Source organism: Neospora caninum, chromosome V, assembly GCF_000208865.1.
Source record: "Neospora caninum Liverpool complete genome, chromosome V".
NCBI classification, from domain to species: Eukaryota; Apicomplexa; class Conoidasida; order Eucoccidiorida; family Sarcocystidae; genus Neospora; species Neospora caninum.
The window spans coordinates 2,586,339-2,606,653 of record NC_018391.1 but is presented as its reverse complement, the minus strand read 5'-3'; the positions used below and the strand labels follow the sequence as shown (position 1 = coordinate 2,606,653).

The following is a 20,315-nucleotide window of genomic DNA, read 5'->3' as shown; positions in this document are numbered from 1 at the left end:
ATATATATATGTATAGATATCCAGACAGATATATACAGTGATACGATATTCATAGGGTTCAGCGGTGCTGTATCCGCAAAAGCATCTTTCTTCGACTATGGGTTTACAGATATATATATATATATATATGAGAAGGGAAATGAAAGGAGAGGTCAACATATGCATGCGAAGCAATGCATGGAAGGCGATTTGTGCATGACTTCTCGTTTTGTGCACTTCCCACTTTCTTCCTGCGCAAGCGTGGCATAATCCAGTTCCTGTTACATGTGATTCCTGCCGGCAGCGTCTCAAAGAATTCCTTCTCAATGTGCAAAGAGAAATCTGCAGTTGCGCGCTCGGGAAAGTCGAGATCGAAGCGTGTACACAGCGACGGGGTTTCTGTGTAAAGGGTAGTGTTTCTTACGCGAGACCGAAGCTCGGAACGGAACAAACCTCCAGGCAAAGAGCCTGATATTCTGTGCGAATTCCCCCTGGTAAACGCTTTCGGCGAACGGCGGAAGGAGCATTCACGTGTTTTGCAGCGTCGTCGGAGATAAACTTTATATTTAGCATTCATCTACAGCTACAATAACTGCCGCGTTTAACTCGCGGTCAACCTTTCCTGTTACTTCGTACTCTGGGCACGCCGCAGGATTAGAAATGGATTAAACTGTACAGACTGCTGTTCACGTGCCTAGGACTCCAAGTAAACGGTGGATCCGCGTCTTCTCTCCCTCTGTGAACGCAGTGAGACAGAGCTTCGCCTTCGTTCCCGGTTTTCGCATGCCGCGGGATTAAAAAGAAAAGAAAAACAGACTTGCAAAAGCGAGAGGGAGACACATGGTGTCTCCACCTCGTAACCTGTCAGATGAGATTAGGAGCGCAAGGGCCATATAAACATCCCATTCACAAAACCCTTTTTCAAATAGAAAAAAAACAGCCAGTTCCAAATCCATCACCCATTCTCGAATCTAAAGTATACCAAATTGCAAATATATATATTTATTGATTTGTGCCTATCGCTTCGTAGATCTCTTTGCGTTTCAGTCTCCAACTTGTTTGGATTACCACCCATGCACAAGAGCGAAGGAGGTTTCTGCACGGCTGAGAAGGCGTGCAAATTCGTTTTTTTTCTGTTCGATTTCTTCGCCAAACAGGTAAGGGATGTCCTCGCGTGTCGCGCCGCTCTCGCCGCTCAAGGACACTGGGGAAAGGAGAGACAGGCCTTCCCTCTGCTCTATCACGCACCCAGAGTGTCTCTCCTCAGGCGCCGGCTGGCGAGGAGCGGACGAAGGCGAGGCGCCCAACGCCGAAGCAAGGCCATGGTTGGGTTCCTCGCGAGGGGACAAGAGCGGCCATTGCAGGGGCGAGAAGATGGTGCCGATCTGTTCGTTTCCGCGGTCTTTCGCGGGCGCTGCGTCTCGCCTCCACAAATGCGACAGCGAAGTTAGGCTGTGTGAAAGGCCCGACGGCGCACCATCCGGAGACGCCCCGCTCCGCCAGGAAGAGTCGCCGAGCGGAGAGGAGAGCCGCGAAAGTGACACGGGAGGGACGTCCTCTTCAGTTCTGAAAATGCGAGGCGAGTTCGATCCAGAAAAGCAGAGACACGAGCCGTCTTCAGAGCTGTCGAACACGCGAGTTCCTCTTCTCACCTGGCAGCCAGTCGGGAGGAAAAGTCCAGAAGCCGGGCGCCGTTTCCCAAGCGTCTCCAGTGTCCGCGCCTTTCTCTTCTCACTGAGGTTCCTCAGGATCCCCTCGGGTTTTTCGTCACCATCTGTCGCTCGCTTCTGTGCCGTCTCCGTCCGCTCTTCTGCCTTCGCGTTGCACTCGGTCGCTTCATCTTCTCTTCCATTCTTCCCTTCCTCGGACTCTCTCCCTCGCTCCGTCTCGGGGGCTGTCGGCTCTCCTGGCCTCTTTCTCTCCCTCACGTGCGCTTTCTTCTCTGCACCCTGCGTCGCCTGCGGTGTCTCCTCGCGCGGCCTCTGTTGGGCTGCTGTCTCCGCGCGACGCTTCTGCTCAGGGGCACTGGAAGACGCATGCTGCCTGTCGCTGACTGGGCGTGCCCGCCTCGCTTCCGCGAATGCAGCGAGGGCCTGACTCGGAGACACCCCCCAGTGCCACAGACAGAACGGCGACGCACACGGCCGCCCAGCCGCCACAGGAGACAGACGCAGACGGCGAGCCGAAGGTGAGGTGACAGAAGAAGCCGAAGAGAGGCTGTTGCGAGACAGTAACTCCGAGCTTCTTCTCTGTTTCTCGGTGGGACTCAGAGACGTGACGTTGCTGGAGTCTCGCATGTCGCGGCTGGGGCCACACGAGGGTTGAAGGTGGCATGTAAGGGCCCGAGGGCGAGGCGCAGTGTTCGCACACTTCCCCCACGGAGCGAAACCGCCAGCCGGATATTCGATGTCCCCAGTGCCGCTGCCCTCATCTTCCGGCGCAGCGTGTCCACACGGACACACAAGCGAGGATTGATACGCCTGAAACACCTCAAGGGAAGAGAAGGGCGAAGGCCGCGACGGCGGGAGAAGAGAGGACGAAGGATGCGAGGGGAGAAACCCGCCGAGACTCGGAGTGTCTCCGACGCGGAAGTGGACTGCGCGTTCTTCTCGGGCTCTGCGTCGCAAATCGAAGTCTCCCAGATTCTGTCGCCTTTCTTTCAAACGCGTCGTCTTTCCGATTGCCGCATCTCGACTCGCTCTTGCCGTCTCTTGCGCGGAATGCATGCCTGTGGCCTCAGTATCGGTCGCCTCATGGCGTCGCCGGGACTGCGTCCTTGCGGACCTCTCCTCGGCCTCGCAAGTGTCCGTGTGGGTCCCTTCTCGATTTCCGGACCCGTCCGGGCCAACGGGCGCGTCGCCGTTTCCTTCGTCCTCATTATCGTGCGTCTCCTCCTCTTCCTCGTCGCCACTCTCTACGCCAGAGACGCCGTCCTCGAGAAAGCGAGCGACGAGCACTTGCTCACCTTCCACAGTTTCTTCTGCAATGTCGTGGAGCGAGAGGTAGGACGCGGAGGCAGATGCGAACGAAAACGGAAAGGAAGAGAAGGAGGGAAATGCAGAAAAAGAAAAGGAAAAAGAAGGAAGAGAAGACAAGGAGGGATAGCGGACCGGAGCCTTCGGCGACGGGCTGCCTGTCGCAAGCTTCGGTCCTGGAAACCCGATCTCTGGCGTCGGCACTGGTGGGGCTCCGCGCTTAGGTTTCGCGCACCTGACGGCAGAGGCGGCACGTCGGCGCCTTTTCGAGAAGAACGCACGCCCAGAAGGCCGCAGAAACAACGACGGGAGAAGGAGACAGAACGAGGCGCGAAACGGAGACACCTCTCGAGAGCTGGGACTCGGAGTGGAGCACGTCCGGGAAGGACCGCCAGGAGCGGAAACTCCTTGCCCAGCCCGCACGCCGTGCAGTCGCGCGCTGTCGTTTGCGTCTGGTTCCACGGATGCCTCACTCTCTTGTTGGGAAGGGTCTTCAAATTGTGGAGGCGTTTCGGTTTTACACGTTTTCGGTTCGTCCCCGCACGCCTCATGGAGCGCGCCGCCAGCACGGTTCGCGACTCCCCGGCCTTCTGCCGGTGTCGCACATTGTCCCTCGGCGTCGCTCTCTTTTCCGATGCCTGGGACTGCATGCGAAGATGCGGGAGAAGAACGAGGCCGCAGCAGATCGCGAGCGAGTTCGGCGGCTCTCTCGCCGGCGACCTCCGCCTCCTCGAGCCACGGCTGATAGGTGTATATACACTCCAGGCTGTTCGAGGCCCCAGTCTGCGCAGCGCCTGCCGTGTCTCGAAGGTCCAGCTCGGGCGATCGGGAAAAGCACGAGGAAAGAGGCGCGCGGAGATGCGCAGCAGAAACTCGGAGACACAGAGAGGCGCGCGGGGCCGAGAGTGGAAAGCGAAGTTCGAGGGGAGGCTGCAAGCTGCCCCCGAAAAGGTCAAACCACGGAGACGCGAGGGATGCATCGAGGTCCAGTCTGGCGACGGGACACGCCCAGCGCCACGTGGCGTGGGCCCGAGAGGCGCAGCGCCGACAGGAATGGCGAGGCGCAGAAGACAGAGAGAGGGAGCGAGACGGCAAAGCGGATGCCGCAGCGCCAGGCGAGGCAGGGAGAAGAAGCGTCTTCGAAGAGGTTGCGAGACGCATGGCATTGAAGAAGCGTTGGAGCGGCAACACCCACCACGCCTGCGGATCGAACGAAGGCTCGATCCACCTGCCGAGGAAAAAGAAAGACAAGAGGCCGCTTTCGTGGACAGCCAGCGGAACGCAGAGACGCAGAGCCTCGGTTCCCGTCGGGGCCGCCAAGCGCGTCAAAAGAGGGAGGCGATTTTCCACACACACACGCGCGCGCGTAAACGGACGGCGGACATAAAGCACGAGAGCGTGAAACTGGCAAGACAGGCTAGGCAGCTGCTGTCGCGAGGATATCGGGAAAGAAGGCGGAGAGACAAGACGCCGAAGCGATGTTTTGTCTCGCAGGATACATCTCCCCCTGTTTCGCCCGTGCGGGCGGCTTACTCGTGGTGCAACCAGGCGTCTGCGTCGACGTCGAGTGACGCGAGGTCGTCGCCTTGAACGTCTACGGGATGCAATTTGCTCTGGACGAGGTTCACCACTTGTTGCTTCCCTCCATCTGCGAGGACGTTGTGGTACCTGCAGGAGAAAACGACTCTCGCGCGGAGACGCGCCGTCGAAACCGCAGGCGAAGTCCAGAACGCGCAGGCTGCCCCGACGCCGCTCCCGAGGCACAGCGAGTCGCCAGGAACTCGAGCGCAGACACATCCTCAGACGGCAACTCCCGTGCGGGGAGGCGAAGACAAACGGAGAGACGCATCCGACTATAGGGCGACGGCGTCGCGAAGGCGGTCCACTGGGCCCGAGAAAACAAAAGAGACGGGACGCGAGCCCGGCCCCAATGAAAAGGTCGATCGTCCACCCTGACCGTCTCGCTTCACTCCCACGCGTTCAGATCTCCGTGCATCTCTCCCTTTTTGCTCTTCCCGTTTCTGCCTGCGCTCTCGCGCCTCTCCGTACCTGCGTTTCACAGATGTGACCAGCGAGAGGAAAAACAGAGGCGAGGCGGGCGTTCCCTGTTCCTCCTCTCTGGGCTCGCGCAAGCTGTCTCCTTCGCCCCGTCGTTTCCCCCAGCCGAGGAAGGCCCTGGCGACGCTGTCCACCCACGCCGAGAGCCCGCTGCCGGGGGTCTCTGCGGCGTCTCTCTGCAGAGATACCCGAATACAAGACGAAGCGGACGGCGGCGCGTGGGGCGCATAAAGCGGCGCGACCGCGGAAGCAGGGGCGAAGGCAGCCGGGCCCTGGCCGCGGAGAGGAAGGAGCCGAGGGGGCGAAGGATGTCTCGGATCCGGAGGAGAAGCGCGCGAGCTCAACAGTTGTTGTTTCTTGTGAGCATTCGATCCTGAGAAGGAAAGGACGGGAGTCATTCGAACAGAGCCAAGGAAGCGGTGCCTGACGCGCGACTTCTGAGGAACCGGCGATTCCCTGCGCACCACGAAAAGGGAGAGACTGCGAGGTGAAGGAAAGACCACGAAAAGAGCAACGCTCGTTGTCGCACTCACCTCCGTATTGCAACGCAATCTGATCGCCTGCGGCTTCCAGGAGGCCAGAGAGGACCGCCGCAACCTACGGGCGAAGATGGGAAGGAAATAGGCAAGCGTCAGCCGAGAGACACGCGCATGCAGGAGCACATTGAAACGGAATTCACGCAAATCAGGAGATTTGTATGCCCGACATAACAGCGGGGCAAAGACGCAAGTTGGACTACACATGTGAAATGGATTACACAAAAACATGTTCAGGGATGCATGCAACTCTATATATCTCTTGGTACGCGTACATCGCCATACACAATAAGCATGCGATTATACGATGTACATGTACCTGGAGACAGCCACATCTATATAGGATGGAGATAGAGGTAGAGATCGACAAAAACAGATATCGTATATATATATATATAATATATATATATATAAAATATATATATATATTCGTGTGTGTGTAGTACGGGTAAGACGAAAGGCGTGGTACTGGAGAGTTTACCTGAGGGTCTAAGTCGGCGGAGTCAGCGGGAAGGAAGCGCATGGCGCGCAAAAGATGGAGCAGCAGGTGCTTGTGGAGGACCAGCTGCGCGTCGTTGGTCCGGTCGAGGCAATCGAGGCAGTTGATTCGGCACACGCCTCGTTGTACACACGTCGCCTCGAGGGTAATAGGACTGAAAAGAAAACGAAGAGCTCGCCGAGAAAACGGATGCACTTGCGAAACGAGCACAGCTTCCAGCGCCCCCCGTGGGGAAGGCCTGGCGTGTCTCTGGAAAGCGAAACTTACTCATTCGTGTAGAAAACGCCGACGGTGTTTAAGAGCTCATCGCCGAGCACCTGAAGTTGCCGATATGGCGTGAGGGACTCCTCTTCCTCTCGCTCGCGCTCTCTCTCTCTTTGTCTCTCTCGCTCTTTCTCTCTGCTTTCGAGCCCGGGCTCTTTCCAGCTTTTGGAGAACGGAGGCGCGAGCTGCTGCGAGCGACAGCCGTCGTCCCGTCTTTGCGCGCCTTCGTCATCGAAAAAGCTAGCCTTTCCCTCGCCGCTTTGGCGGCAAAAAGAAGACAAGCACGCTTCCTTGGCTCGGCCCTCGCGCGCACCCGAACCTGCCAAACCCGAAGCAGGCGAGGGGGGAGGTGACGACGATGGAGAAGGAAAAGAAGGAGATGGAGAGGGCGGAACCAGAGGCGCTGGGCGTCGGTACTGCTGGCGCTTCAGGTCGATCCAGTGGAAGTGAATCCTCAAGGCATGAGGCAATTCCTGCACGGAAACAGTCGCAAACATATCTCCACATGCGAGAAAGGAATTGCTCACGAGGAACCGCGAACAGGGCTCACAGTCGAAATAGGCACCGACCGTAGCCTGCCGCTCAAGCGCTCTCTTGGGTCCCCTTTTACGCCCTCCCTTCCTCCGTGTGTTCTCCTTTCCGCCTTCGCCTCTCTCTCGGCGGCTCCTTCGCCTGCGCGCTGGTTCCGTCAGCCTTCCCCACCGTCCGCACCTCGTTCAGGTCGTCAACGAGCTGTCTGTACACCTCGCCCAAGTCGCCTTCTTGTTCTTCTCGTCTCTCGTAGCCCGCGCCCTTCCGTCCCGCCGCAATCGCGGCCCCGACCGCAGCTTGGAGCGACGACGAGGAGGCCGAAGGGAAAGTGAATGAGGATGAAGCAGAAGACACGAACGTGGCAGACGCCGAAGAGAAGGCGGAAGAGAGAGAAGGATGGGGAAGATCGCAGGAGGAAGAATGGCGCAGAGCATGGCGCGAGCGTGTAGGCGAGGGGCCCACACAGACAGTGTCGCTTTCAGAGGCAGCGTTACTTTCAGAGGGAGACGGCACGCCTGCGAGAGACGCGCGCGCGTTAGCTGCGCACGTCGCAAACGAGGCATCCCTCTCCATTGGGGGGGTGACGGAAGAAGACTGCAGAGACGGTTGACGCGTAAGGTGGAGGTAGGGCGGCGATACAGCGGACCTCGGGGGACTTCCGAGAGACGGGCGCGGAGACTCGACGTCCAGCAGGGCGGATGAAAAGAAGGCGAAGGACGACGAACGCGACTGTCGAAAGGACTCCTCACTCTGCGTCTCGTCTGGGCGTTCGCCACTCCGGTTGGGGCAAGCAGACAAAGAGGAAGGAGCGGAAGGAGGCAGACGACGTTTTAGCAGATTCAGGACATGGATTGGAGCGCCGTACCGTTGCAAAAGCGAGCTGAAGTGACGCCGCGTGGCGGATGCGTTAACGTCCGTCTATGCCAAGGACAGAGAAGGCGAGGCGCACGCAGACAGAACAGGCAAGAAGCGCGAGATAGACCGAAAGACAGAGCGGCTCATTTCACACACACCGAGAGACAGGAACGCAGGAGAGAAGTTGTCCGACTCCCGATGCGGCAAAACAGGAGACAGCAAAAACGGCGAAAAGCACGACAGGACACAGCGAAAACGGAGACGGCCGAGGTGAAAAAGGTGGTGCCGGATCGAGACTCCATACCCAAAAAGTGCGGCGTATGGCCCCCGTCTTCCCGAGGAGTCTCGGGAGGCCCCGACGTTCCTTGTTCTCTAGCTGCTTCTCAGTCGGAAACAGCGAATGCATCCATGCGCCCTTTTCTCCGTTTTCGGGTCTGCGACACTTTCATCTAACCCTTTTTTGACTCGTGTTGCCGACACGGCCGCAGCTGTCTGTCTCCTTCCACAGACGCAGCCCTTCTCCCTGTGCCGGCGGTGTGCGCGTCTCTGCGGGAGTCCCCTTCTGCAGACAGGGAACGCGTCGCGCGACAGACTTTCGTTCGCAGTCGAAAACGCGAGGGGCCGTCTGCGTCCTGCGACTCGCTGCGAAAAGGGACTTGCCTGGCTGCATGCGATTGCCGGCATTGCGGGCAGCACTGTCGCCTCCTGCGCCCAGAAGGTCGGGACGCTCCCGCGGACGTGGACGTGGGAAAACAAGTGGAAATCGAAGACGCGGAGAGGCCGCGGGATCGAAGACGAAGCAGAAGACGAAGCGGAAGACGAAAAAGAAGAGGACGGAGAGAGGCGGCGAGGCGTGTACGTGTAGAAGATGAACTCGGTTTCGACCTCGTTTGCACAGTCGCCGGCCATGGAGAGGCCTCGTTTCCGGTATCTGATGGAGCGCGGGGCGAGCCGTCGATTTCGGCGGGGGAAACGAAGACACACAAAACACAGGACGCGACGGCTCAGGAGCGCGAACACCGGGGAAGAGTCAGACGGGACGGGAAGAGACGGAAACTTGAGGGGACCGGAACCGGGAGACGCGAAGCAGACCAAACGACACAGTTATGCTGAAACCGAGGAGGGCCGAGCCGTGCAGAGAGCGACGCGAAGCCGGTCGGACCAGGCAGCCGGAGAGGAAGGAGCTTGAGCAGGCGCAGAAGGAGAGCAACCACAGGGAAGAGGAAAAGAAGACCGACTGGGAGAGAGAGGACACGGAGAAGCAGGATGAGGAGATGTGAAGGGCGTGGAGTGCTCATCCAAGATGGCACCACCGGAGACCGACGGATCGGCCGGGAGAGCGACAGAGGAGAGAAAACGCTCCGCTCGAACAGCGGCTTGGCTGCCGATATCGCTCGCGGTCCCCTCGCGCACGGGCATCTCACCGGGTCCCTGCAAAGAAGGCCGATCTCCTCGCAATCAGCAGCAGCCGCACCGTTCCGCGCGAAACGGCGAGAGACGCGGCGCGAACGAAGCCGTGGAGAATCGGCAGGAGAATCCCCCTGCGCAGACACTCGAACCCCGCTGGTCCTTGGGCGAGGAATGGCTGCAGAGACACCGAGAGAAAGAGCCGCGTTAACGCGCAGGAGCTGGACAAATGGCCTGTCAGCAGGCTCTGCTCTCGTCCGCGAAGTGAGGTTTTCGTTCCGGCGAAGGAACGAAAACTACCAGGCTTGTCGTTCGAAGGGTTCGGCGGGCTTTTCTCGTACGTCTGCCTCATGTCGGATACTCCCGCTTTTCCCAAGGTCAGGACACACACATAGCAACTGGGACGCGCGCCGTCACGCGCCTTTTGTGTGATTTGCTTGTCCCCGCTTGTGCGTGCTGCCTTCGCCCGACCCTCTCCCGTCTGCCGCATCGTCGGGTGGCTGTCTGAGTCTCATAACTCAAGCCATAGTCAGCCCTCGGCGTGCTGGCTCTGCAGCGCTGGACATGCTGCCGCTGTGGGAAGGCGAAAACACTCGGCTCGGTAGCCTTTCTCGCTTTCTTCGCTCGGGGCTGCGGCACCGAGGCTCGCCTTACCTTCATGAGTTCATAGTTCCAAACGAATCTCCGCTCTTCCTTCCGCAGTGAACTCTCCTCGCCCTCTTCGCCGTCGGAGCAAGCTAGGAAATCATGCACAGATATACCGCCTTCTGCGCCTTCATCGTACGCATCTTCGACTTCGTCGTCCTCGCCTCGCTCTTCGTCTGTCTCTTCGTCCTGTCCGTCGGTTTTCTCCCTGTACGTGGCTTCTCTCTCACGACCTTTGTCTCCTGACTGACCGACAGGCAGTCTGTCGCTGAGTTTCGGTGTCCGTCCAGTCCTGGCGCTCACGGCTGTCTCCGTCTCTCTCTGAGGCTTGCTCTCCGCGCAAGCTCGCTCTGTGGCGCGGTTGTGCGCCTCCGCGCCTGCCTCCTCGGCGTTGCCGCCTTCGCACCGTCTCTGTCTCTGCCTACCGGCCTTTGCTCTTCTTTCCTGCCCCTGTCTCGGTGGTGCCTTCCGCAGGCGACACGCGCGCGCAGCGACCTGCTGGAGGGGGAGACACAGAAAGAACGAGGGACAGAAAAAGTAGGTTTTTTCGAGCGAGAACGCCGCGAACAGACCCTCAAACTTCTGGTCGAGCGCCTGTGCAGCTGCATGCACATGGTGCTGGACGGGCGGAGGCTTCAACGCCCTCACAGCGCTGCGAAGGGGAGGAAGCGAAGGCGAAGACGAAGATGAAGACTCAGAGGGACTGCGGACACACAGCCGAGGCGCGTTTCTGCTGGGATCGGAGGTGTCGCACTGCGTTCGAGTGTACAGACAGTGGAAGTTGCCCCCGCAGATGCACGTCTTTGCCGGATCGGACGAAGCAGACGCCAGGTGCTGCAGGCGAGTTGCCGAGACGTCTGTTTGCTGCATGCGGTCACGAGATGAAGGCCACGGGGAAGGAAACGCAGAAGAAAGAGACGAAGGGGCAATAAAAGAGCGCGACGGCGAGCAGAGGGCGAGGTGTATGTACAGGTGGAGGTTGGGGGGGATTGGGGCTGTGGTGAATAGGGGTAGAAACTCGGTTTTCTTGACCCTGAAGATGTCGTGGACGCCGAGGAAAACTGTGACCTGGAATCACACACCCACGTGTTGTCAGCAGCGAGATGTCAAATGCGGCAAGGAGAAACTTCAAGACGGCACCGTCCCACGCGGGCCGCATCTAGGAAAAAACGGAACCACGGAGAGACAGGCACGGCGCTTTTTGGGGCCCTTGCGTCTGGCGACGTCACGCAGAGAGAGAGAAAGCGAAGGCAACGAATCTGAAGAAGAGTGAGCGAGGAAAACGAAGACGCTGGAGGATGAGAAGAGTAAGCAGATGCTGCAGACGCAGAAGAAGCGCAAGAACACAAGAAAGACAAGTGCAAGACGAAGCAGTAGGCGAGGACGAAGAAGAAGCAAAAGGCGAGGCGTCAGCGAAGAGGCAGGCGTGAAAGAAAGGCGAAGTGTACCTTTTCAGCGTCTGCGATGACGCCGAGGCGTGGCCCTTGAACGAGAGAAAGGATGCCCAGGAGGCCCCGCGCGTCACGCATCACCAGCTGGAGGGGATCATCTATTTCTTTGCAGAGCTCTGAACGCAAAAGCAATCGGGGAGCGGCGTTTGGGGTTCACGGTTTAGCACCTCGTTCACGTGTCCTCGCGCCTCGTTTTCTCGACCTGTCGCTGAACCCTCACCCTCTAAAGTGTGGAGAATACGCCCGCGTTCATCCTCGTCCACAGGCGCGCCGCCTTTGCTGCCGAGGAAGCACATTCGAGGCGGCAAGTCCCGTTTCTCGCTTCCTTCTCGTCCCAACAGAGCTGCGGAATCTCCTCTCAGATCCGCGTTTCTTTCCACCTGCGGCTTCACGTTCATTGTCTCTAGGCGCCCATCTCTTTCCTCGTTCTGTGAACACTCGAGGGCCATCTGTCCCAGCGCTGCGCGTTGCTGGCGAGTCGGCTGTTTGAAGATCAAGAGGAGTGAGAAGGCTTTGCCCCTCTCTGCCGCCGCCAGCCGGCCGTCGGTCCGCGTCTTCTCTCTCCCTTCTGCGCCTTCTCGGCTCTCCGGGAAAGGTTCTCTTTCGGCTCTTTGCGCTGTCTGAGTTCTCTCTCCCCTCTCGTCTGTGCCTCTCCATTGCGTGGTCGAGGGCCCGTGTTCGGTCTCTCGACTGTCTGCATTTCCGTCTCTTTCTGGCCTCGTGCCCGTCGTGTTTCGTCGTGCGTCCTCGCTCACGCGCCTCGCGGAGCTGCGGTGCCTTCGGCCAGAGGTGGGGCCCAGACGTGAAGCGCCACGAACCCGGCACTCCCCCACCACCAGCAGCAGCCGCCGACTCTGGTAAATCTGCAGGCGAGTCGCCGGTGCGTGCACGCGAAGAAATCGCTTGAGACTCGACAAAGAGGAAGACAATGCGGCAGAGGGAGACCACGCAGATGTACAAGCGACGGGAGACGAAGGGGAAACAGAGTAAGGAGAAGAAGCAGATGAAGAAGAAGAGGATGAAGAAGAAGAAGAAAGAGAAGAGGAAGGGGTAGAAGAAAGAGAAGAGGAAGGAGAGACACCAGAGGAAGAGGAAGCCTGCGAAGGCGGGAGAGATCGGGAGCGCGAGGAGTTTTCTGCCATCGTGTCACAGACGGTCACTCGCGACGAAGAGCGGGGAACATCGCTTTGGGCGGCAGAGAAAAGAATGAATTCAGAGACTGCTCCCGCTAGCGCAGACCCTACCGAGAGACAGAGAGAACTCAGCGACAGACGCTTCGTTGGACAGAAAGATGAACGCACGAAGCCGAACAGTCAGGAGTGCGAGTTGACTGCACGGCACGAAGAAGGAGGCTGTCGCTGCGGCATCTTGTTCTCTCTCGTTGGGTCTGTCTGGAATGTCCGGTTGCGTAGCTCGAGGCCTCTGTCCCTTTTCCGCGACGCTCCTCGGTTTCCACAGCGCCACGGGGTATGAAGCGAAGGCGGTCCGCAGCCCCTAAAGAGGACGGGAGAGAGAAAAGCCGGATATGAAAACGACGGAGAGGGGAAAAGGGGGAAGGGGGAAAAGTTTGTTTGTCGCGTCAGGAGCTCCAGAGACAAACTCGCGGGATGAGAGCTGGGGCAGGATAAGACGCTGGCCCTTCGCGTTTGCCGTAGAGGCCTTGAAAAGCGCAGGCGAGAGATAGGAGAGTGTTCCTGCGTCTTCAGAAAAGGATTTTGGGAGGAAGCCATCGACGGAAAGAGGCGGAGAGAGACAGAGACAGGAAGGGACGGGAGGAACGAGCAAGGAAGGTGCACACAGGGATACATCAGGAGAGGAAAAGGGATAGGGTGCGAACCCAATCGGCTTACCCAGGTAGCTCAAAAGTTGCGAGGAAACACTAAAGAGCGGGTCGCGTGCGTTTGGCGAGTCCCGAGCCGCTTTTTCCAGAGAGCCTCACGAGAGACAACTGCGAAACGTGCCGTAAAGAGACGGTTTTCGCGGCGCATTTGCGGCAGGAAACACAAGAGGAGGCAAATCAGGAGCGAAGAAAAGGGAAAACGGAGAAGAAGAGGGAAAGGAGAAAAAATCCAAGAGAAAGGTGTACAACCTCACGCAGATGCAGCCATGTAGCCGTTCACAAAGTGTGCGCCTCTGTGCGTGTCTCGACGCACAGCTGGGGCTCCGGTGTACATACACCGGAGATCGCGTTGGGGAGCGCCTTTTCAGTGCAGGAGCGAGTGTCGGGTTCTCTCAAGAGTACGAAGCCAAAGCCTAGAAAGAATATCGATTTGCTTTCCTCCGTTTTTATTCCTTTTACACGAAAAGGCTGAGACTTCTCTCGTCGATTTTTCTCGCTGCTCGCGGACCTCGGTCTCACGCACAGCGGACCACATGCAAAAATTCCACGCAGGTCAAGGAGCGAGAGAAAACGCGACGTTTTTGCATGCTCCCCCCGTGCCCCATTTCTTCCCCTTCGTTTTCCGTTTTCCTCCTTCACTTCTCGGTCGAACACGTTTTTCTGTGGCGCGCAGAGAGAAGGCGACCTCGCCTTCATTTGTGGAATGCGTTGCAATGCATCTCTTTTCTCAGCGAGCGAAACGCTTCCAATTTTTTCTCGGCAGCGCCTGATCCATACGCCGTCTCTCTCCAGAGGAGGGTCGGTTCTTCTTCAGAAGAGGAACCCTGAGCCTTCCCCTCTCTTTTCGTCTTTCTCGCGAGTGTCGGACTGCACAGCCTCACCGTGTTTTCTCGCTGCTCTTTTTTCTGTAACTCACCTCGTTTTCGTTTCGTTGCTCTTCAAGCATCTGTACGAAAAAACGCCGACGGCCGGTCTCAGAGCGTGGAGACGAGCCGATTTTGCGTGTATTTCCTCTCCTTTTTTCAGGAATAAACAGTTTTGCGTCTGTGCTCCGTCTGTGCGTCACCCTTTTTTCTTTCCCACGTTTGTCTTCGCACCTGGCTTCTGACACGGGCAACGGTCTCGGCACTTTTTTGCCTCTCTTCCGATTCGCCGCGGGTTCCTTCCTTTCTGTCTCGTCTCTCGTTGACCGTTTCGGTCCACTTCGCTCGCCTCGCCTGCCTGTCGCTATCTCTCTGCTTCCCCTGTCTCCTCTCTTGGGCTCGCCTCCGTCCGCAGTCTGCCGCGCTCTCGCCAGTCTCCTGTCTCCCCTCGGGGATCTCTTTTCCGCCCCACTGTCTGCTCTTCAGCCCTGCTTCGTCTTATCTTCGAAGATCGCCGCGCGAAGGAGGAGACACTGGAGCAAGAACAAAGGAAAGAGGCAGCGGTCGTCGCGGGGAAGACAGCAGGGCGGCGGAGCGAGAAAATGGAGTAGGGGAAACGCCGTGGCAACCAAGAGTCGAATAAATCCACTAAAATGTACAGAGGAGGCCCCAGAGGAGGCTACAGCCAGAGAGGCCGCAGGGGCGGCGGCTCTCAGGCCTGGGATCGCTACGGCGACGGTGAGATGCTTTTTTTCCCGCTTTTCTCAGTTTCGACTTGGGGGTGCACTCTCTCCTCTCTGCGTCTATCATCCACCTTCTCCCTGCTCTTAGCTCCTCTTATCTCTCTGTCGTGCCGCCCTCTTGTCTCCTCCTTCTTTTCTGGTTTGTGCTGTCCTCCTTTTCCTCGTGTATCGTATCTCTCCTGTCCGCTTCCTCCCCATCCACCTTCGTTGTTGTCCCTCTTCCTCGCCCCCCGTTTCGTCCTTCTCTTCCCCCCTCATTGTCTCCTCTTCTGCCTTCCTCTTCTTTCTTCCTGAGCTCCGCGTCTCTGTCTTGTCTCTCCTTTCTTTCTGTCTTTCTCTTGCTGTCTTTCTCTTGCTGTCTTTCTCTTGCTGTCTTTCTCTTGCTGTCTTTCTCTTGCTCTCTTCTCTGTCTTGTCTCTCTCCTCTCTTTTCTCTCTGCCGTCCCGTCTCGCTCTCTCGTTCTCTCTCTGCTTCTCTTCCGCTCCCTCTCCTCCCTCTCCCCTTTCTCTCTGCTCTTTTTCCAGCTTTTCTTCCTCTCTCTCTCTCCTCCGCTCTCCGCTGGCTGTGCCGCTTCATCAGGCGCAGGCGGCCCACCGCGAGGGTCTCCCGACGGCTACCACGAGGCGCCTCCGCCGCCTCCACCGCCTCGCACGCTCTACGCGGCCGCGTCTGCAAATCCTTTCAACAGGCGCAGCAACGCCAACTTCTCGCAGCCCGTCGGGGGCCGACGCATCGTCCTCGCCGCCCCGCCTGACCGCAACGGAGACTTCCACCCCAGAGAGCGCGGCGGCTTCTCAGGCGCCTCCTTTGGCGACGGCTCCGGTGTACGGACACCCCACTACAGCGGCGCGCGGCGAAACGGCGGCGCTCCGTTCGCGTCTTCGCGGCCTGGGTACTACGACGCCGACGACTTCCCAGGTGCCGGGCGAAACGCTCCACGCGGCGGCAGGGGCAGACCCGATTACAGTCGGCGCGGCCGCGGCGGCCGGTTCTGCTACACAGACGGCGGGAGAGCGTAGGTCGCCTTAAAGAGGGAGAGGAGGGGAGAAGCTAGAACCCACGCGAAGAGGAACCGTAGAGACAGGCGAGGAAGGGAAGCGGAAAGAGTTTGTCGACGCACGCCAGAGCCACCTCAGACGCAGAGAGGCTGCCCAGCGGTCGGACGGGGACAAGCTTCACGCGTTCATCCGTTCGACTCTTCAAACATATCTGGGGTGTACAGACACCCGGGAGCGCGGCACTGGAGGACGCATTTGAGACCTAGGGAAGAAAGCGATTACGAGGGAAAGTGGGGCGCGCGCGGACCGATCGACAGAGCAGTCCGTAAAACGGTGGGGATACTCGATGGAGAGATGCGAGCTATGGCGAGAGAAAGATTGCGACAGTGAGACCGGAGACAGAAGGAGACAGAGAGAGGGAAGGTTGAGACAAAGAGAAGGGATCGAACGCAAAGTGCGCGGCCGTGTGTGATGGGAAGAGCGGCATACTCGCGAACGCAGGCAGGCTGACGTGACTGCCGCCTGTGCAGGAAGTGGAAGGGGAAAGTGCGGCGATTGGTTCGATCAAGAAGGAAAGCCCGACGCGAAAAAGAAGAAACTACGTGCTTCTCCCGGAGGCGGCAGTACACCAAGAGAGCAGCCTCGTGAAAGGAGAAGCATGCGATTCAAGAGAGAAAGTGGCGGGTGTGGTGGAGGACGAGCGGCAATCTCGTTGGCGCGTCCCCACGGCCGAATTTTTGTCACAGTTTTTCTCCCTCCTTTCTCCTCTTCCTCTTTTGTTTCCTTGAAAGGAAAGCCCCTCCACTTTCGCGTTTCCCCGTCCCTCTCTCCCGTGTCGTTCGCCTCTCATTCGCGGCTGCCACCTCTGACTTCTTTGTTTTCAGAAATGACGCTAGCGAAGGGGCGATGCAGGAGGCTCCAGAGACGCCTCTGCCGCCTTCTGCGTATTGCCGAAATTTCGCCTTTTCAGGTAAAGGGAAACTGACCCCGTACCGTCCTCTGTTACCGACGCGTGTCCCCCGGGCGCAGCTTCCCTGTCTGTCCCTGGTCCTCCGCCCTCCCTTTTTTTTCTATCGGACTGGCTCCTCTCTTCCTCATCATCAAATGTGTATCTCTTCTCTCTATCCTATCTTCTCTCCACTCTGTTGTCAGCCCCCGCCCCCCACTTCGCCTTTGTACACTCTGTTTCCTTTGCCGATCGTCTTCCTCTCCTTTCTCTCTTTCCTTTCCGCCTCGCCTCCCCCTGCGTCCCCTCGACCGTCGGCGGGACCCTCTTTCTTTTCCCTTCTGTTTCTCTCTCGGGCCCCATGTCTCGCCGCTCCCTCGGCGTCTCGACGGCACCGTAAGTCGTGCTCCTTTTCGCTGTCTCTGCTTCTGTCTCTTCGCGCGCTTCCTGCAGGTCAGTGCAAATTTGGCGCCCGGTGTCGCTACTCGCACAGCCTGCAGTGCGTGGGATGGGGCCTGGAGGCGCACGGCGATGCACCCATCACCTGCTGCGTCGTCAACTCTGCGACGGCGAACGGCGTCCCGGAAGTCTTCACTGGCGGCAAAGATCGAGTCGTCAGGGTAAGCGCCCCTCGCGCATGCCCGTCTGGTGCGCGCCGCGAAATCGGGGATTCCGTCTCTCTCCACTTTCGGATCTGCATCGACCGAGCGGAGTGTGTGTGTCTGTCGGCAGCGGTTACAAACCGAGTGTTGTACCTTCCGACAGTTTGGCAAGTCTGTCCCTCTGCGTGAGGATTTCCCAGACTCATCTGCTGAGATGTGTGTCGATACGTCATCAAATGCAGATGGCAGGTGGAGTCTATCTGCATCTTTCGTGTGTATGTCTGCATGTCTCGTGTGTATGTCCGCATGCTTCCAGTGTATGTCTGCGTCTTCCTTCTCTCTCTGCATTTCGTTTCTGTTTCCGCTCTCGCGCAGCGGTGGGGGGTCGTCGTTGCTCAAGCTGGAAACCCCACAGCTCCGAATCCGGGGCCTTCTCCGAGGGACGAGGCCTCGTTGTGGCTAGAGTTCGAGTGCCTCCAAGAAGTCTCCCTCGAGAGCGAACCACGGTCGATGCTCTTCACCGAGGGCGTTCTCTTCATCGGCCTCGAGAGCGGTCTCGTCCTCGCCCTCATGCCGTCCGGCGAAATGACGCAGCTCCGGGTACGCGCGAATCGGCTTTTCGAAAAATGCATGCACTCGCGACAGCGCTCCGTGGAGAGTCGAGCGTGTATAGCCTTTTGATGTCTCAGGATCAGATGCGTCAAACGCGTTTTCGTGGATCGTCGAAGAGCGGTGTTCTCGCCACACGTCCAAGCTGCTCTGGCTCGAGAGTCCCAGACGCCACCCACCTTCTTCTGTCGCCTTTCAGTCTTTTCCTTTTCAAACCAGCAAGGACTCAGAGCTGCACAGGCATATCCACGTATTTAACTGATGCACGCAAATATATAGGGTCGTGCGTGAGAGTGTGGGGCCCTCATTGTTGTGTGTGAGGGAAGGCAGTGTCGTTATTTGGTTTTGCCGGTTAGTCGGATTGGTTTCGCTCTCGCTGTCTCAGAGTGGCGCCTTGGTTGTTCTCTCTGTCTTCGTTCGTCTGCGCCTCTTTGGGCATCGGCTCGTCGCCTCGTCTCTTCTTTTCGCCGGTCGGTTTCCGCCTTCCCAGTGCTCCGTGAGGAGTCTGCCGGGTGTCTGTTTGCAGCGGCACACGTCCGCGGTGCATGCACTGGTCGCGATTGACGCAGTGCTTGTCTCTGCGGAGTGGGACGGCCGGATTTGTTTGTGGAAGTTCGAAAACAACGCCTTCGTCCTCGCGAAGGAACTCGAAATCCCCGGCAAACTCACCTGCCTCAAAGACATCTCCGTGCCCAGTTCCCCCGCCGACCCCGCCACCGCCGCCCTCGCGCAGCCCGCCGCCGAAGGCCCCGAGAGAAGGTTCGCAGAGCACAGAAAGAAAACGAAAACGAATGAGGGCGCGAAAGGGAGAGCGGAAGCGAAACGAGGGAACCGAGGGCGGCGGCAATCGTGTCAAAGTTGCAGACTATCGCCTTTTCTGGGACGTTTTTTCAGGTTCCTCTGGGCAGGCGGCACAGGCTTGTCCATTCTGGACCTCGTCACGATGAGCGTCGTCTGCACTCTCGACATCTCCGACAGCGCGTCTTCGCGAGGACACGATCGTCGGCCAGTGCCGCTAGTTCTCGTGCGTCTCAAAAGACAGAGACTGCCCGACACACGCGTTCGCACGCCCCTTCCCCGTTTTCAACACGCCTCTCTTCGTGCTTATCCCCTTTTTCTGCCCCGTGAATCACTTTTCTCTTCTCACACATATCTCGCCTTCCTCGTAAACGGCGAGCGACGCACATCTCGCTTCCCACGCGCTCTGGTTCGTTTGGTTGGTGTCCACCTCGCTTCACTTGCACTTTGCTTGTTTGCTGAAGGTTTTCATCTCCACTTCCTTGCCTCTCGCGTCCTTCCGTTTCCTCGGCTCCCTGGCAGTCTGCGGGGACCACGGGTTCCCGCCCGCTCCCTTTCCTGCCTTTCCGATTCTGTCTCGACGAAGCTTCGTTCGACATCTTCCTCTTCTGTCTTCCGGTGTCTTTCTGTCGCTTTGCGGCCGCGCGCAGTCCCTCGTCGCGTACGAGAAGAGTATGCTTGTCGGCATAAGCACCGGAGTCGTCAAGGCGTACTCCGCTTCAGGCCAAGAACAGTTCCGATACGACAAGAGCGCCTATCTGTCGACCATGGCGGGTACGCTTTCTTTCTCCTTGTCTTCTTCCGCGTTTTTTCGGTCCTTTAGAGGCTCTGCATATATATATAGATATATATCTAGTCCCCCCCTGTTCACTCGGTCTGGCGTCGTGTCGCTCTCCTGTTGAACTCCCGCTCGAATGTGACCGCATGCGAGCCTGCTCTGTCCCGCGGCCCCCGTTTTCTCCCCAGGCGTCATGTCTCCCGATGGACCCTTGCTGATCTTTGGAGGCGCGCGCGGCGCATTCCACGCTTTAAAGCTTCCACAATTCGAAGGTGAGGAAAAGCCCACGTCAGCAGGTGAAAGGCAACTCCATCCAGACTCGCGCGTCTCTCTCCCTTTTCGTCGCTTCGTTCTCGCATCCACGAAAGCGTTCTGTCTCGTGGCGGTAGGTGTCTCTCGCTCTCGGCCTGTTCGTGCCGCGAGAGGATTGTCGACAGACGTCCGTCGCCGCCAGACTCGCCCCTGCAGAGTAATGTGTCTCTATGGTTTCTGTACTGTATGGGGTTTTGTTTCCTCTGGAACTTCTTCGCACCCTGTCCGTGGTCGGAGGCGAGCGTCTGGGGCGCGTGCTGTTTTTTCCTTTCCGCAGAGACCGGCCAGCTGGCGGCCCACGAAGAAGGAGACGTGAAGGCGGTTCTCTTCCTCTCTTCAGAGTTCTTCGTCACTTGTGGAGAGGACAGCGTCATTTGCGTGTGGAGATGGATCAAACCGCAAACGCCTGCGGCAGGCAGCTAACTGTCTGGCGTTTGCGTGCCCCTCTCTGAGGGACTCTGCACGCGTTCTCTCTCGTTCTTTCCTTCTCTCTCGTCTTCTTGCTCTCTCGGCTCCGTCTGGAGGGCTCTTGGCCCTTGTTCGTTCTCGTCTCCGAATATACGCCCTCGGTTTGTCTGCCTGCTGTCGGCCCGGGACAGCGTTGCTAGCAAAGAGGCGAGACGCGT

General features: G+C 58.4%; 2 protein-coding genes across 2 annotated transcripts; one reads left to right on the top strand and one right to left on the bottom strand.

Annotated features, from left to right (window-relative positions):
• Window positions 1–1,043: 1,043 nt before the first annotated feature.
• Window positions 1,044–11,649, bottom strand: NCLIV_015250 (hypothetical protein; the record flags this gene model as incomplete). Its single annotated transcript, XM_003881716.1, has 11 exons — window positions 1,044–4,182; window positions 4,488–4,622; window positions 5,004–5,385; window positions 5,546–5,609; window positions 6,030–6,201; window positions 6,315–6,784; window positions 7,023–7,722; window positions 9,122–9,282; window positions 9,759–10,817; window positions 11,198–11,316; window positions 11,421–11,649. The coding sequence occupies 11 exons, from the start codon at window positions 11,647–11,649 to the stop codon at window positions 1,044–1,046; spliced, it is 6,630 nt and encodes a 2,209-aa protein (XP_003881765.1).
• A 2,907-nt stretch (window positions 11,650–14,556) lies between these two features.
• Window positions 14,557–20,112, top strand: NCLIV_015240 (conserved hypothetical protein; the record flags this gene model as incomplete). Its single annotated transcript, XM_003881715.1, has 10 exons — window positions 14,557–14,641; window positions 15,226–15,661; window positions 16,529–16,614; window positions 17,044–17,210; window positions 17,568–17,792; window positions 18,328–18,560; window positions 18,696–18,825; window positions 19,250–19,373; window positions 19,566–19,649; window positions 19,967–20,112. 10 exons carry the CDS (start codon window positions 14,557–14,559, stop codon window positions 20,110–20,112), a joined length of 1,716 nt encoding a protein of 571 aa, XP_003881764.1.
• Window positions 20,113–20,315: the final 203 nt, after the last annotated feature.